A 13764-nucleotide genomic window follows, 5' to 3' on the forward strand; every position below is an offset into this window, starting at 1 on the left:
GCCAGTACGTTTCTTTTGCGGTGTGGTTGGTAAGGAGTCTCATTTAGTTTGAGGAACTGTAAACCATGCTTACATCAAATACTTCTAATTAGAGATGTTTGATTGCTTTGTGTCTGGTGGGAAATCAAGACACTCATTATTGCTAATTGAAGGACTTGATCAAGATAATGCCCCTCCTTTGTAAAACTTAAATAGAAGCACGATGTTCGCACCTCTGTGATTATGGAGGATGTGCCAATAACTGTACTTACTCATAATACCACATTTTAGATGCTCTTAAATACATAAAAATGCATGGTAAAGAAAAATCAATATACAGTGTCTTAGGCAATTTTATACCTTACAATTCATAACCATTCGTTTTTTATATAATGTTGATATATAAATCTGAACTAAATAGCATACAATACACATGAGAGAAAATAATATTTAAATAAAACGGAATTAGAATCTGTGTGTCACACAGGAACTTATACTGAACACTGTTTTTTAAAGACTTATGGTAATTCATCCTTTGTTCTTCCTATTATTATTATTATTATTATTATTATTAGAACAAATATTCTATTTTTTGAATGGTAGTCATATGTACGCAATTAACAGGTTTTCCCCATAGCATTTTATATATATTTTTTACACTAAATATTTTTACAGTGTGGGTTGTTTTTCATCTTCATCTTCTCGTCAGCGCACATATATAAGAAGAGAAATAACCCAGTTTCTATGGAAGAATGTCTGACCTGATCCTCTATAATCACAATACACTGGGGGTATCTAAATGTCATTTACCCTTTTAAGTTGTGAGTGCCTAAAACTGACAATCCATTCATTTGGCTGGCAATAGCAGTAGCTATGTTGTGCAGTTAATAATCTTTGTAGATTAGTAAACCACAATATTTTCACGTAAAAAATGTGCAAATTAATAAAACACATTAAATATAATTTTAAAGGGCGTTTTAATACTAACCTTAATACGTAAATAAGATAGCATAAGTGTTTGTTCCTGGCAGTCATTTCATTAGCGATTGTTCGAGGTTATTGAGCGTGTATGTAGCCTATGTGTAAGAGCGAATGTGAGTATGAGAGTTAATGACTGCGCGCGCTCGGGGCAGGGGCGCGCGCACGAGAGAATGAATTCCTTCAAATCTGTTGCTTTGGTGAATCTCCACCCGTCGGAGCCCAGAGAGATGTGTTCCTGCTCCTGCTCCTTAAGAAGGACACCATGACAAATCACTGGGAGTATCGCGACGAGTTACTCAATATTTTGTACGGAGGATGACATTAACACAATATTAAGATGGAATAGCTACTGACACACTTGAACCATTGAGTGATATTAAAAATATGACAAAAGAGATGAGTATAATTACTTTATCTTTGCTCCTGTGTGCTGACCTACTGGATTTCGTCAGAGGTAAGTTTTACATGAATTATGTATGATATGAGCAGTCAGTTGTTTTGAGAAGTCATGCCATTGATATTGTTTTGTTTTTCTACAAGTCAAAGTCACACTTTGGACTCAACGCATGTATGTCCATAACAAATACTGTAGCGTACAGTTTATTTTATTTTAGTTGGTCATAAATACCAAACTAGCTAGACTATTTACCTCCTTGTTCCACTCTGTGTATTGATCGAGGTGTCTTGTCCGCTCAGGTGCATTTGTCTAATAATTTTGATGGGTTAATTTGAGGATAAAGCTTAATCTTTTGTCCTGACCCATTTTATGAGGGGTTATCTGCACTCTGAAATAATGAAACGTCATTGATTGCAGAACAATTGCCTAATGCAGGAATATCTAAGGTTATTAAGAGTAAATATATAATATTATTTAATGAATAGGTTTGCGTTTGTTGGTGATTAGAGTTTTTTTAATTTTATTTCATGCCTATGCATCCATAAGAGAGAAAGAGTGCTTATTATGGACAAAATTAGTAATTGCAACTCCTTGCTGTAACTCAATAATGCTGGCTAGCATCTTGTCATATCTCATTCCCTTGAGTCGCGCACTTAATGTCACCGGTCAGATCATATTAGAGGTGCAGAGGCTTTGGGGAGAGCATCATTAGCAGTGTTTCTTTATTTATAATGATATGAAAGCAGTTTAACTTTAAGCCTTATAAGTGTTTACCTTTAGATCTGATTTCTAGCAAAGGCTTTGTATCATATTCATGGTGCATATGATGATACCCAGACTTAGCTATTGTTTAATAAGGGTTGGAGTGAAAAGTTGACAGAATTGGAAGTTAAATGTAAATTTAAATTATGTTGATACTTGTACCAGTTTGTTAAAGAGCATGAGTTTACAGCAAAGATGTAACTGAATGTGAAAGATTGGGGCAAACCAAATGTAAAGGTTTAAGAATAGGTAATTAAAAACCCATATTGACTGAAAATTAATGTGAATATGTGTGTGAGGGGGCATACCTGTCTCCCTCATTGTGTACAGCAATCGGTGTTTAACGGATATCATTTATGATTTTTGATAAATTCTCATCACTGAAAGGTTTAGATTGCACAAATCATTTATCATCTCCATATAGATAACACAAATGGTAAACCTGACATCTTTAATACACTCTAACCTTTAATGCATGTTTATATAATCGAATAGATTACTGAAATCTTCTCAGTGACCCAACTAATCCCTGTACATCACCATTAACATTCCCAGCCAACTTTGACATTTGACCAGAGATTGATTTTCTCTGATTTCCAAGATTATTTCAGTCTGTAAAATGTGCTTATGTGGAGTGGTAATGACATAAACCCTAAAAATGTACATGGTCTCCACTCACTAAGCCTCCTAAAGGACACTCTGTTACATTTGCTCAATAAATAAAGGCTTGATGAAGTAACTATCTGAGGATCACCGGACATCCCAGACAGTGTCCTGTGCCGCATGTGGGGCGTCCTACAGAATTACTTGGTTGATGGAGAAAAATACCATGGATTAGGGAAAGAAGAAAAACACACAGAAAAAAAAAAATTTAATCCATTCACTGACGTCACAGTTAAAAAAGCCAATACGGTGGAGCGGTGGGATTTTGTAGGTCAGTGAATATGTGACAGATTATAGGCCGATTGCCTCCCACTCTGATGCCTGTACTCTTTCAATGGAACTGCATTAAGCAAGACACGGTTGCTTTCCACGGTTGTTCAGGATACAGAGGCATTTCATGCTTTCTGTCGGATGTTGCTAAAATATTTGAGTAACGATTGTAAACTAAGCCCCTTCTCTTTATGAAGACAGGGACACTGCTCTGGCAGCAGTGATGGATGGAAGACGTTGAAGAGATGAAATGTAGCTCTAGCTCTTGAAGCATCAAACTACACAAAGAATCCATCCTTGTGACCGCCATTATGTAATACTGTAATGCGCTGAACAATGTGTGTGTGCAACATCTTTTCAAATCCAATCTAGACAGATGAAAACAGATGGGTGTTTGATTTATAGTCTATTTGGTTTTGCGTTGTTTGTGTGTGTGTATGTGTTTTGTCTCACTTTGCTTCTTTAAGTTTTCCTTTGATTTGTTACTATACATTTTGTTTTGTAGTGTAGCATTTAGTGTATTTTGCATTTCTTAGTTTTTTGTGTTTCATTTTTGTTTAATTTGGTTTTACTTTGCTTTGTTTTACTTATTTTTCATTCTTTACATTTTGCTACTTTGCTTTGTTTTTTTGTTGTGTTTAGTTTAATGTATTTGTTTTGTGTAAAAAATGTTTTATCATAGAAGTGATTAGAGTAAAACAGAACACTGTCGGAAATATAGATATTGTGTTTAGATACATTTTTCTGGATCAATGTCATTACATTGAATGATGATTAATCGTTTGATACTAACATTGTCTACAATACTAGAAGAGTTTGTTTAATAATAGATAAATAATACACCTGTCAGGTATGCACTGATGAAAGTTTGTTATTTCTTGAAGTGAGGAGATTAAACATTAATGAAACATAGCACTGAGACTATATGAACTTCTCACAACATCATATTGGTTTTTGAAATCATGCTTTTTGATCTGAAATATTCTCACAACTTGGATCAAGAGTTCATTATATGCTATAATTTCAGTCATGTCATTGCAGAATGACCTCTCTTGGGGAGGTTTATATTGGGTTCTTTAAAAGCACTCAGTTTTGCTAACTTATGACTTAATAGTTTCAGAAATGAGCAGAGCACTAAAATGGGGCTGGGGCTCATTGCTGGTAATTTGAATGGGATTTTAAAGGAGGGCTGTGCAATTTGAGAATGTAATAAAGCATTCAGGAAGTGACACATGCTATCTTTTTCCAGGTTATTTAACAGTCACCATTGAGCCTCTCCCTCCTGTGGTTATGGGGGACACAGTGACTTTGAAGTGCAATTTCAGGACGGATGGCAACTTACGAGAGATTGTTTGGTTTCGGGTAAGTGGCGTCCGAGGTTCATCTTTGCATGAAAAGCCTTATATGTAATCACTTGTTTTTCGGTGTGCTAGTTTTTTTGCTTTTCAAAATCTTTTTGGTTGTTGTTCTGTTGGCAAACTGACGTTGTGAGAACAGAAGCTGTCAAAAATATGAAAATATATTCAGGATTAAGATTGAATGCCTCAGTGATTTTAGGACAAGCTGTTTTCATTTTGTTGTCACACAGTGTGGCGGGATTGATGAGCTATATGGATAAAACATTCAATCAAAACATCAGTATGCCAACACACTTCCTTGACATTTTAAATAAAACTCTTGCCACATCATTTGCCACGTATCATATATTTATTTAATTATTTACATAAATTAAGCTTTGCTGCTTCTCTCCTCCTCTGAAAATGAGACAATTTGAAATCAATTTGGATGTAAATGGGTTAAACTAAACATAGTTTTATCATCTGATAAAATCATTTTGACTGCAGTTGGTTTACAGTAATTGAGAAAATGGTTGAGAAAAGTAAAGTGAGACAAGAACTGGCACCACAGATTTATAAGCATTATTTTAGTCCAAATGTGGCAGCTAGACATTTTAAACTAAATTATTCCAAATAATCAAGCATTCTCTATACACAGGAAAAATTTGTAAAAACAAAATTATTTCTCTCAAATTTTACCCTTATCAATTCATGATAGAATAATACTGTCATTGTTTTCACAGGTGACTGAAGGTGGAACCTCAAAACAGAAAATTTTCACCTACGACGCCATGTACAACACCAATTTTTCTCACATGGAGGACTTCCGCAGAAGAGAGGACCTTGTTTACCAGTCAACTGTCAGGTTACCCAGCAGAGCTCAGTTTATAGTGGATATTACTTGGCTTTCCTCTCAGCACGTACCATGCTATTTTTGTGACTGCTGTTATGTGTTTAGACAGATTGTTCCTCAATGTTCCCAGGCTCCCTGAGGTTCAGATGGAAGATGATGGACCATATGAATGCCATGTGGGGATCTATGACAGGGCGTCTCGAGAGAAGGTGGTCTTGGCATCTGGGAGTATCACTCTAAATGTCATGTGTAGGTTCAAGTTATAAACGTCGTTCACAGGTCAATTCACAGAACTTTGATGGATTGTTGATTATATAGTTAGAAAAAAGCAGATATGTGCTTCAATATGTGGCTGCATTAACATAAGTCCATTTATAACTGATATTGACTGCTTTTGAGTCAGACTTTAAAAGCAATAGTTCACCCAAAAATGAACATTCTGTAATCGTTTACTCACTCTCGTTGTTATAAATATGTATGACTCTTTCTTCTGCAGAACGCTAATTATTTTGAAGAACATTCATTGTATGAACAAAAATATCTTCTTTAGTATTCCAAACAAGAAAGAAAGGTTTGAAACTACATGAGGGATAGTAAAGGACCGTGAACTATCCCTTTAACCTTAATCATTGAAACAATAGTCCAGTGAGTGCTTTTAAAGATAATCAATTGTGATAATGATAATAGAATATTCATGATTAACTGGGGTTATTTTGATTGAGCAGTTTGTTTTGCTTAATTATAATGTGGTCCAAATGTGGTACCATAACCAATATTTCAAATTCTCAGTCGCACATCTCTCTTCTTATTCTTCTTGCCTGTGCAAGTGCCTTCATGCCCATGAAAATCTGGGAATTCAGCAGGGTATTAATGCAATTTCCCTCTGCGTGCACTTGTAAATTAATACATTTCAACAGTAATTTGCTGTGACATGTAAGTGAGACACGAAGTAGAGTTCATTTAATTGCTAAGAAATCATCATAAAGATTTCACATGGCTTAAATCAAGAGATTGGGTTATTGTGATATAAATCTTGCCTACTAATGCACTTTGCCTATAAACTGAAAGCTCATTAAACGAGGATCTCCTAGCTTGTGGTCTGAAGCACAAAAGAGCCCTTGAGGGAAAGATACTAATAATTACTTTGAATGCTGCACTGTCATCTCTCCTTATCTATTTGAGTTGCTGTAGTGTGCTATCGATTTATAATGAGTTTTCAATTGTTTTTCTCAGCTCCACCAAAATCAATATCTGTTGAGGCAGCAAATCAGCCAGCTCGATTCAATCGCTATGAGGCTCAAAACTTCACGCTTGTTTGCATTGTAACTGGAGGAAAACCTGCCCCCGTGGTTAGTTGAAGAAAAAAACACCAGCTCTAAATTAAAACTTAAAAAAGATGGACATGTATAAAGCAGAGATTATTTAAATGGAAATGTGCTTCATTGCCTTTCAAATGCTTTTCAATTATTTCTCCCCCAAATTCAGGTGTACTTTAAGAGGGATGGGGAACTTATTGAAGTCCATCCTTTCACGTCCTCTGAGAAAGTGGAAAACAGAGGCTTGCTTGGTGCCAAGGATAACCAACCGCTTATCAGCCGAGAACTGGATGATACTAAAGTGCAGAAGTCTCTTTCTTTCCTGGGCCCTTACAGCGAACCGGTGCGTCTGGATAAAGACCGGCCCCAGCGCAGCTACACATCTGGAGCCCCTAGCCAGGAGGAACCCAGTCCCACCACAGAAGTCATCCCAGAGACTGTGATCAGCCGAGAGTTTCCCCGCTGGGTGCTGAGCTCAAGTCCACTGTACTTTTTCAACCATACGCAGTCTGAGCTTCATGATGGTACTATGGAGGTCCAAGCTACGCTAACCTGGCACCTGAACCCACAACTGGACAATGAGGCTCTGTTCAGCTGTGAAGTCAAGCATCCGGCTCTATCCATGCCCATGAAGGCAGAGGTTACGCTCTGTGAGTGTCAGCTTATGTACATTACCAGATACAGTTACTGAGAGGTGCACAATATATCGGACATTTTCATTTCTACATTTAGATTACCTTTGCAGTCATCTAACACTCGCTTAAAGGGTTAGTTATTCTAGGGGTAGATATTCATTTTAAAATTTGCTAAAGATTACATCTAACTGTTGAACTTGAAGATTAAAGGGTTAGTTCACCCAAAAATGAAAATGATTTTATAATTTACACCCTCAAGCCATCCTAGGTGAGTATGTCTTTCTTCTTTCAGTCAAACACAATCGGAGTTATATTAAAAAATATCCATGTTCTTTCAAGCTTTATAATGAGATTGAATAGTAACTGAGATTTTGAAGCCCAAAAACCGCGCATCCATCCATCATAAAAAGTAATCTATACGGCTTCAGGGGGTTAATAAAGGCCTTCTGAAGCGAAGCGATGCATTTTTGAAAGAAAAATATCCATAACTAAAACTTATAAACTAGAATCACTGGTTTCCGTGAACAAGTCTAGTTGCAGCCGATGAGTGACTTCTGACCTGACGCATGACGTATTGACAAAAACGGAAGCTCAGAGGATAGAGCAAAACAAAACAAAACACCGGTCACGAATTAGAAGTCTAAAATGATCATTTTTAAAGAAAATGTCGGATGAGCTTGAGTTGCCCAGCCCTATTTGTTTTGAACGGCGAGAAGCGTCTACTCTCACCTAGAAGCTTTCGCTACATCCTACGTCATAACTCGACTCTCGTAAACGCACGGACGGACGTTATCGGAAGCTAGAGATTAGTTTATAAAGTCATAGCTATCGATATTTTTCTTACAAAAACACATCACTTCATCACGCTTCAGAAGGCCTTTATCAAACCATAGAGCCGTATGAATTACTTTTATGATGGATGGATGCCCTTTTTCTGGGCTTCAAAATCTTACTATCCAGCCCATTATAAAGCTTGGAGGAACAAGGATATTTTTTAATGTAACGATTGTGGTCGGATGAAAGAAGAAAATCATATACACCTAGGATGGCTTGAGGGTGAGTAATTTATGGGATAATTTTCATTTTTAGGTGAACTAACCCTTTAATCTTCAAATGTAACTCTTAGATGTAATCTTTAGCAAATTTAAAAATGAATATCCATTTTCATACTGTACAATATAATGTTGTGATGCCTTCATTGACTTTAAAACTGTTTCAAAAAGGTTGATTTTAGTCTTTTATTTGTAATTTATTTGAGACAAAATAATATAGAAGTTTTATGATAGCCATAACATGAAAATTATATATACCCTGAATATAATGTACTATTCTGTACTATTTGTGTAGAATACAAATAGTATAGAACACCTTGACTCCCTCCTATGACATAATGATAACGCTTTCATTTCTCATTGTTTACAAGCTGCTCCAAAAGGTCCGAAACTCTCGATGGCTCCAAGCAGAGCGGAAGTGGGAGACACGGTTCGCATCAAAGTAGAGGGATTCCAAATGGGGCCCAAAGCGGTACAATCATAAAAGGAGAAATGTTTCTAGAATATGAAGTGATGCAAATACATTACTTGCAGATAATGCAACTTAACAGTAGCAAGCAAGCAAATTTTATTTATATAGCACTTTTCCAAACAAATCAATGCAGTTCAAAGTGCTGTACAGCCACAAAAATTTAAAGAAAATACAAATACAGGTAAAATACAAAAATAAAATAATAATGTATAAATATTTATTAAAATAATAAAACTACATTAAATTACAAACATTATGTAATATTATAGGAAGGCCAGACTAAAGAGATATTTTTTTAATTTAGACTTAAAACTATTTATATTTTCAGCACGTCTTACTTCTTCTGGAAGGTTATTCCAGAGACGAGGAGCGTAGCGACTAAAAGCAGCATTACCAAATCTCAGTGATTGTTTATTTTAATTTTTTTTTATGAGCGGAATGGCTACTCTAATTTGAATGCATGGAATGTTGTATGGAATGTATATTTGGCTTCAGCTAATGTTTAACAATTATAATGCCTACCAATGTCAATTGGAAATGTCAAACTAAATAATTAAGTTGCTTTTGATGTTTTATAGTAGACCTTAAATGTCTTTGAGAGCTTCTTTTGAAAATTGTTTAATATTCTCTTCAAGTGCAAAATATGAGCAAATGAATACTGCCAACGGTGTTTTGTAAATATATATAAATAATTAAAACAGAGGTCTCCCAAGATACTCTCATAAATATTTTAGCTTTGTTTGTAATTTTTCAGACTTTAATTCCAGACTTTAATATGCTATATACTCTCAGTGTTCAATGTTTTAAATTTCTTAATCGTTGAATTAATATTAAGACTTTTTCTTTGTGATACAGAATGAAGTGTTTCCAGAGCCTCTGTTCACATGGACACGTGTGGGAGGACCTCTGCTGGATGGAAGTGAAGAGAGATTTGGTAAAGTACTGGTTCTGGATAGAGTCCCAGCTGAGCTCAACGGCTCGATGTACCGCTGCACGGTCCAAAACCCTTTGGGATCTACCAACACACACACCCGCCTCATAGTATTTGGTCAGTACCAGACGCATCACAAGCAATTCAAGTGGTCTGCAGCCAACACTCAGATGCCTCATACTGTTTAGTTTTTACATAAGATGTGTATGCTTCACAATGCTGGATTCTCATCTGACACTCAGAGTGTTTTTTTTTTCTGTATCCAGCACTCGCATGCCTTAAAGTGTTCAAACCATTCCCAAACATCCTATTTCTTGTTTCGTGTTTTGTTTGTACTCAGTAATTAAATGCACCATACTGTTCAGTGAGATTCAATCGCTGTACGCTGTTTATTTCCAAAAGTGTTTGATCAGTAGACTCATAGTCTATGGTACATTTTTAATACTATGGTACATTTTTCATAACATTAAATCTTTAAGACTGAAATGAAGAATGCAACTATTTACTGACTTAAAGTTGTACTCAGTAATGTTTTTCCTCATTAAAAGTTTTGTACATAAAGAAAATTATGGCATTTTTAAAAATATGTTTAAAATCGTGTACACTCACTGAAGAAAAGGAAGTCTCCAGTCACATCAGTAGCTTAAAGTCACCATGAAATCAAAATCGACATCGACAATTCTTATTTTTTAATGGTATATCATAAATGATTTATCCGTGCATTTCATAATTATTATTTTATTTATTTATCTGCCGTCGTAATCTTTAATCTCTTCTCTGATGGCGTTTACTTGCGCGAGGGCGGGACAACATGTCACTCATACGAGACCGCAGAAATAGCAAACGACAACAATCCAATCAATTCCCAATTAATATAGTCAAGTCTTTTCTCATCTGAAAAGCCGTTTCACTCGAATATACGTAACAATAGGGAAAGCAACTTTCTTTTCTTTTTTTGTCGATTTTAAAGCTGCAGTAGGAAGTTTTGAGAAAATGTTGACTTAGCCTGAAAATTTGAACAAGCACAACTTACAGGTCCAACCCCCTTGCTCTCTGCTGCGCTACAGCCCTCCCTCCACAGCTCCTCCCCCACAGCAGAGCCTGCCGTGAACGCGCAGGCTAGTAAGCAGGACCATCGATGACGGCGGATTATAAACAGTTATGGAACATTCACTAATAGGGACGAAACATCAACAATATGCTTTACATTGACTATGGCCTGCCCATACTTTGACTACAAACTTGGTCTTCAAATCATTATGTATTTTGCAATACATGTAACTTTATAACGGTGCACTCTTTCTATAAGTTATAAATAGCTAGTAAGATAAAAACTTTTGCTGATAATTTACTCACCCCCATGTCATCCAAGATGTCCACGTCTTTCTTTCTTCAGTCGAAAAGAAATTAAGGTTGATGAAAACATTCCAGGCCTTTTCTCCATATAATGGACTTCAATAGGAAACAAACGTTTCAAGGACCAAATGACAGTTTCAGCGCAGCTTCAAAGGGCTTTAAACGATACCAGACGATGAATAAGGGTCTTATCTAGCGAAACGATCGGTCATTTCAAAAATAAATAAAAAACGTTAAGTTTTATAAGCACAAATGCTCGCCTTGCTCTGTTCTGTGATGCACGTTCGTGATCCCGTTCGAACTCGTTCATCAAAATGAACAAATCTTTTTTCGAGTCATTCCGTTCGTTGAATGAAGGAAATGACTCTGAAAAAGACTCGTTCAAAATGAACAAATCTTTTTTCGAGTCATTTCGTTCGTTGAATGGGAGAGTCACAAACGACGGTACGCGCTCGCGCTGTGCAAGAGAGGGGTGATCAGCGTGTACACGATCGTGATTGACACTGCTAAGACATTCCTCCTGGCTCTGATTGGTTGTTTCTGACCGGGAGCGGTGTATTTCTGCAAATGGCAATGGGACCACAGGGAGGAGCCAGAGGAGCTTGATTTTTTCACAGATTATCTGTCTCATATTGTACTGTCAGGACATAATGACAGTTTTAGCACAATATTTGTTTACATAAGTTACCTACTGGAGCTTTAACAAATGCTGTTTTATTTTACATGGAGCGGGTAGCCAGTAGCCACATGGCAGCTGCAATGTTGAGATCACATGACCAACAAATACTACACAAATTGTGATATCCTAACTGTTTTTGGACATTTTTGCTTGCAGATTTTTGCTTTAATCATGGCCGAATGCAAGTAGAGCATGGGTGCATCCGAAATCGCATACTTCCCTACTATATAGTACGTGAAAAACAGTAGGCTATGTGACAAAAGAAGTGTCTGAATTCACATTACACATAAAAGAGTAGGCAAAAAGTACCCTGATGACCTACTTCTTCCGGCGAGATTCTGAGATGTGCATACGATTACACTTTACTATTCCATTAGGCCACGGGAGAGAATTTATGAATGACAGTGAAGCTACGTAACTGACGCTGGTAGGATAAGGGCAACATGGCGAATGTAGTATGTCCACATTACATTCATACTGCATACATTCATACTACATAGAACATACTTTTTTAGCGGTCAATTCAAAATAAGTACCTACTCAAGAGAATATGCAATTTCGGACGTAGCCTAAGTCTTCATAAGCATCAGTAACTGATAACTTACTTTTGTGTGATGGTGCATCCACACCACTAGGTGTCAGTATAGGTTCATGATGACCAGAATATCAGCAAGTTCAACATAACAAAAATACTAAGGTTACATATTTCTGTTTTTTGATACAATTTATGTTTTAACTAAAGCTAAAAAAAAATTTGTGTGAACAGAAAATCCCAGGATCAAGAAGAAGACTAAACATCTGAACCGTAAGGAACAAAAGCATCCTACACATAAAATATCCTACAATATTTCTAGACTTTAATTTCTCACAATGATTGTTGAATAATTTTCAGTTCCCAATTCTTCCGGAGACATGCTTGGACCCTCACTGATGATGTTGCTGTGGTCATTGACTCTTGAGTTAACATGAGCACTATGGGATGCGCTTTTCATTAGTACCCTCTATGATACTGTCAGCTCCTCTGCCATCTCTTTTGCTGTCCAGCAGTTACACTATAATCCAGGACTGAGATTGCAGCAGAGAAATATGTGCTCAGAATCAGAACGATGAGCTCAACCCACCCGGACCACCCCATCCATGTGACTACAGTTCAGCTAACAATACAGTGGCATATTCGTGCTTTGACTTTATTTTCTACATTGCATTTGTGCCCAGCTGCTTTGCAGAAAAGGATTAGAGTGAAGAGGAATGGGTCGGCCCACATACAGATAATCCTGGACATACATTACAGCTTTCATTATTCTAAACAGCTTAATGTAATGTCATTTCATTTATGTTGTTCCTTAATATACCCGAGCTGTTGAGTGCAAAATAAAATCACTCAATTGCTTTCATAGCTGAAGCTATTGAAATTTGAGGATCAGATTCACCTACTGCATAAGACCTCTAGATGACAGTGTAGATCTAAAGACCGAACACCTTTTTATACTACATAAAAAAGTCAATAAACCCTTAGACTGGTGTTCACTGAGGTGTTCCTGAAACAGTTATGTAATCCATTCTAGCGAAATGTCATTGTTTCTATACAGAATACTCAACGAACAAGGTGTGTTCGTTTGTTTGCTATTGCAAAACTTGATAAAGAATAAAGTCAAACTTTAAAAATCCCCTTGCTTTTTTTTCTGCTGAAGTCCATACAAAATGCAAATCATATGGCTTAAAATTTTATATGTTTTTTTCCATTTTAAGTCAACAGTCCAATTAATTCTTACATAATATTTGACAAAATTCTTACATCATTCTGACCTAACTTAACGATTCTGGTTATCAAGAAGCTTAGCACGTCTAGTCATTTTACGTCAGCTTGGAACGCGGCAAATCTAATTTAGAATTAAACGTTGGGACTATCTGAGCTCGAGTTCGATTGGCCAACCGGCGTTCCCAGAGTGTTTTGCGCACTAAATACACACGATACCTTGGAGCGTGTTTGCTACTAGCTAGTGAGTGAGGAAATGGAAAAGTCATGCATTTATTTCGGAAATAGGCTACATAGCTATGTTTTCTGAAATTGTATTATATCT

At 36.5% G+C, this 13764-nt stretch overlaps 1 protein-coding gene across 1 annotated transcript; it reads left to right on the forward strand.

Annotated features, from left to right (window-relative positions):
* The first annotated feature begins 1116 nt into the window (after window positions 1-1116).
* Window positions 1117-13350, forward strand: igsf21b (immunoglobin superfamily, member 21b). The gene is made up of 10 exons (XM_077214566.1): window positions 1117-1414; window positions 4302-4414; window positions 5133-5254; window positions 5373-5491; window positions 6476-6591; window positions 6728-7208; window positions 8617-8717; window positions 9573-9765; window positions 12450-12488; window positions 12576-13350. The coding sequence occupies exons 1-10, from the start codon at window positions 1345-1347 to the stop codon at window positions 12650-12652; spliced, it is 1431 nt and encodes a 476-aa protein (XP_077070681.1). The 5' UTR covers window positions 1117-1344; the 3' UTR covers window positions 12653-13350.
* Window positions 13351-13764: the final 414 nt, after the last annotated feature.

Source organism: Siphateles boraxobius, unplaced genomic scaffold (genome assembly GCF_051911475.1).
Source record: "Siphateles boraxobius isolate OS27281-9 unplaced genomic scaffold, OSU_SipBor_1 68, whole genome shotgun sequence".
NCBI classification, from domain to species: domain Eukaryota; kingdom Metazoa; phylum Chordata; class Actinopteri; order Cypriniformes; family Leuciscidae; genus Siphateles; species Siphateles boraxobius.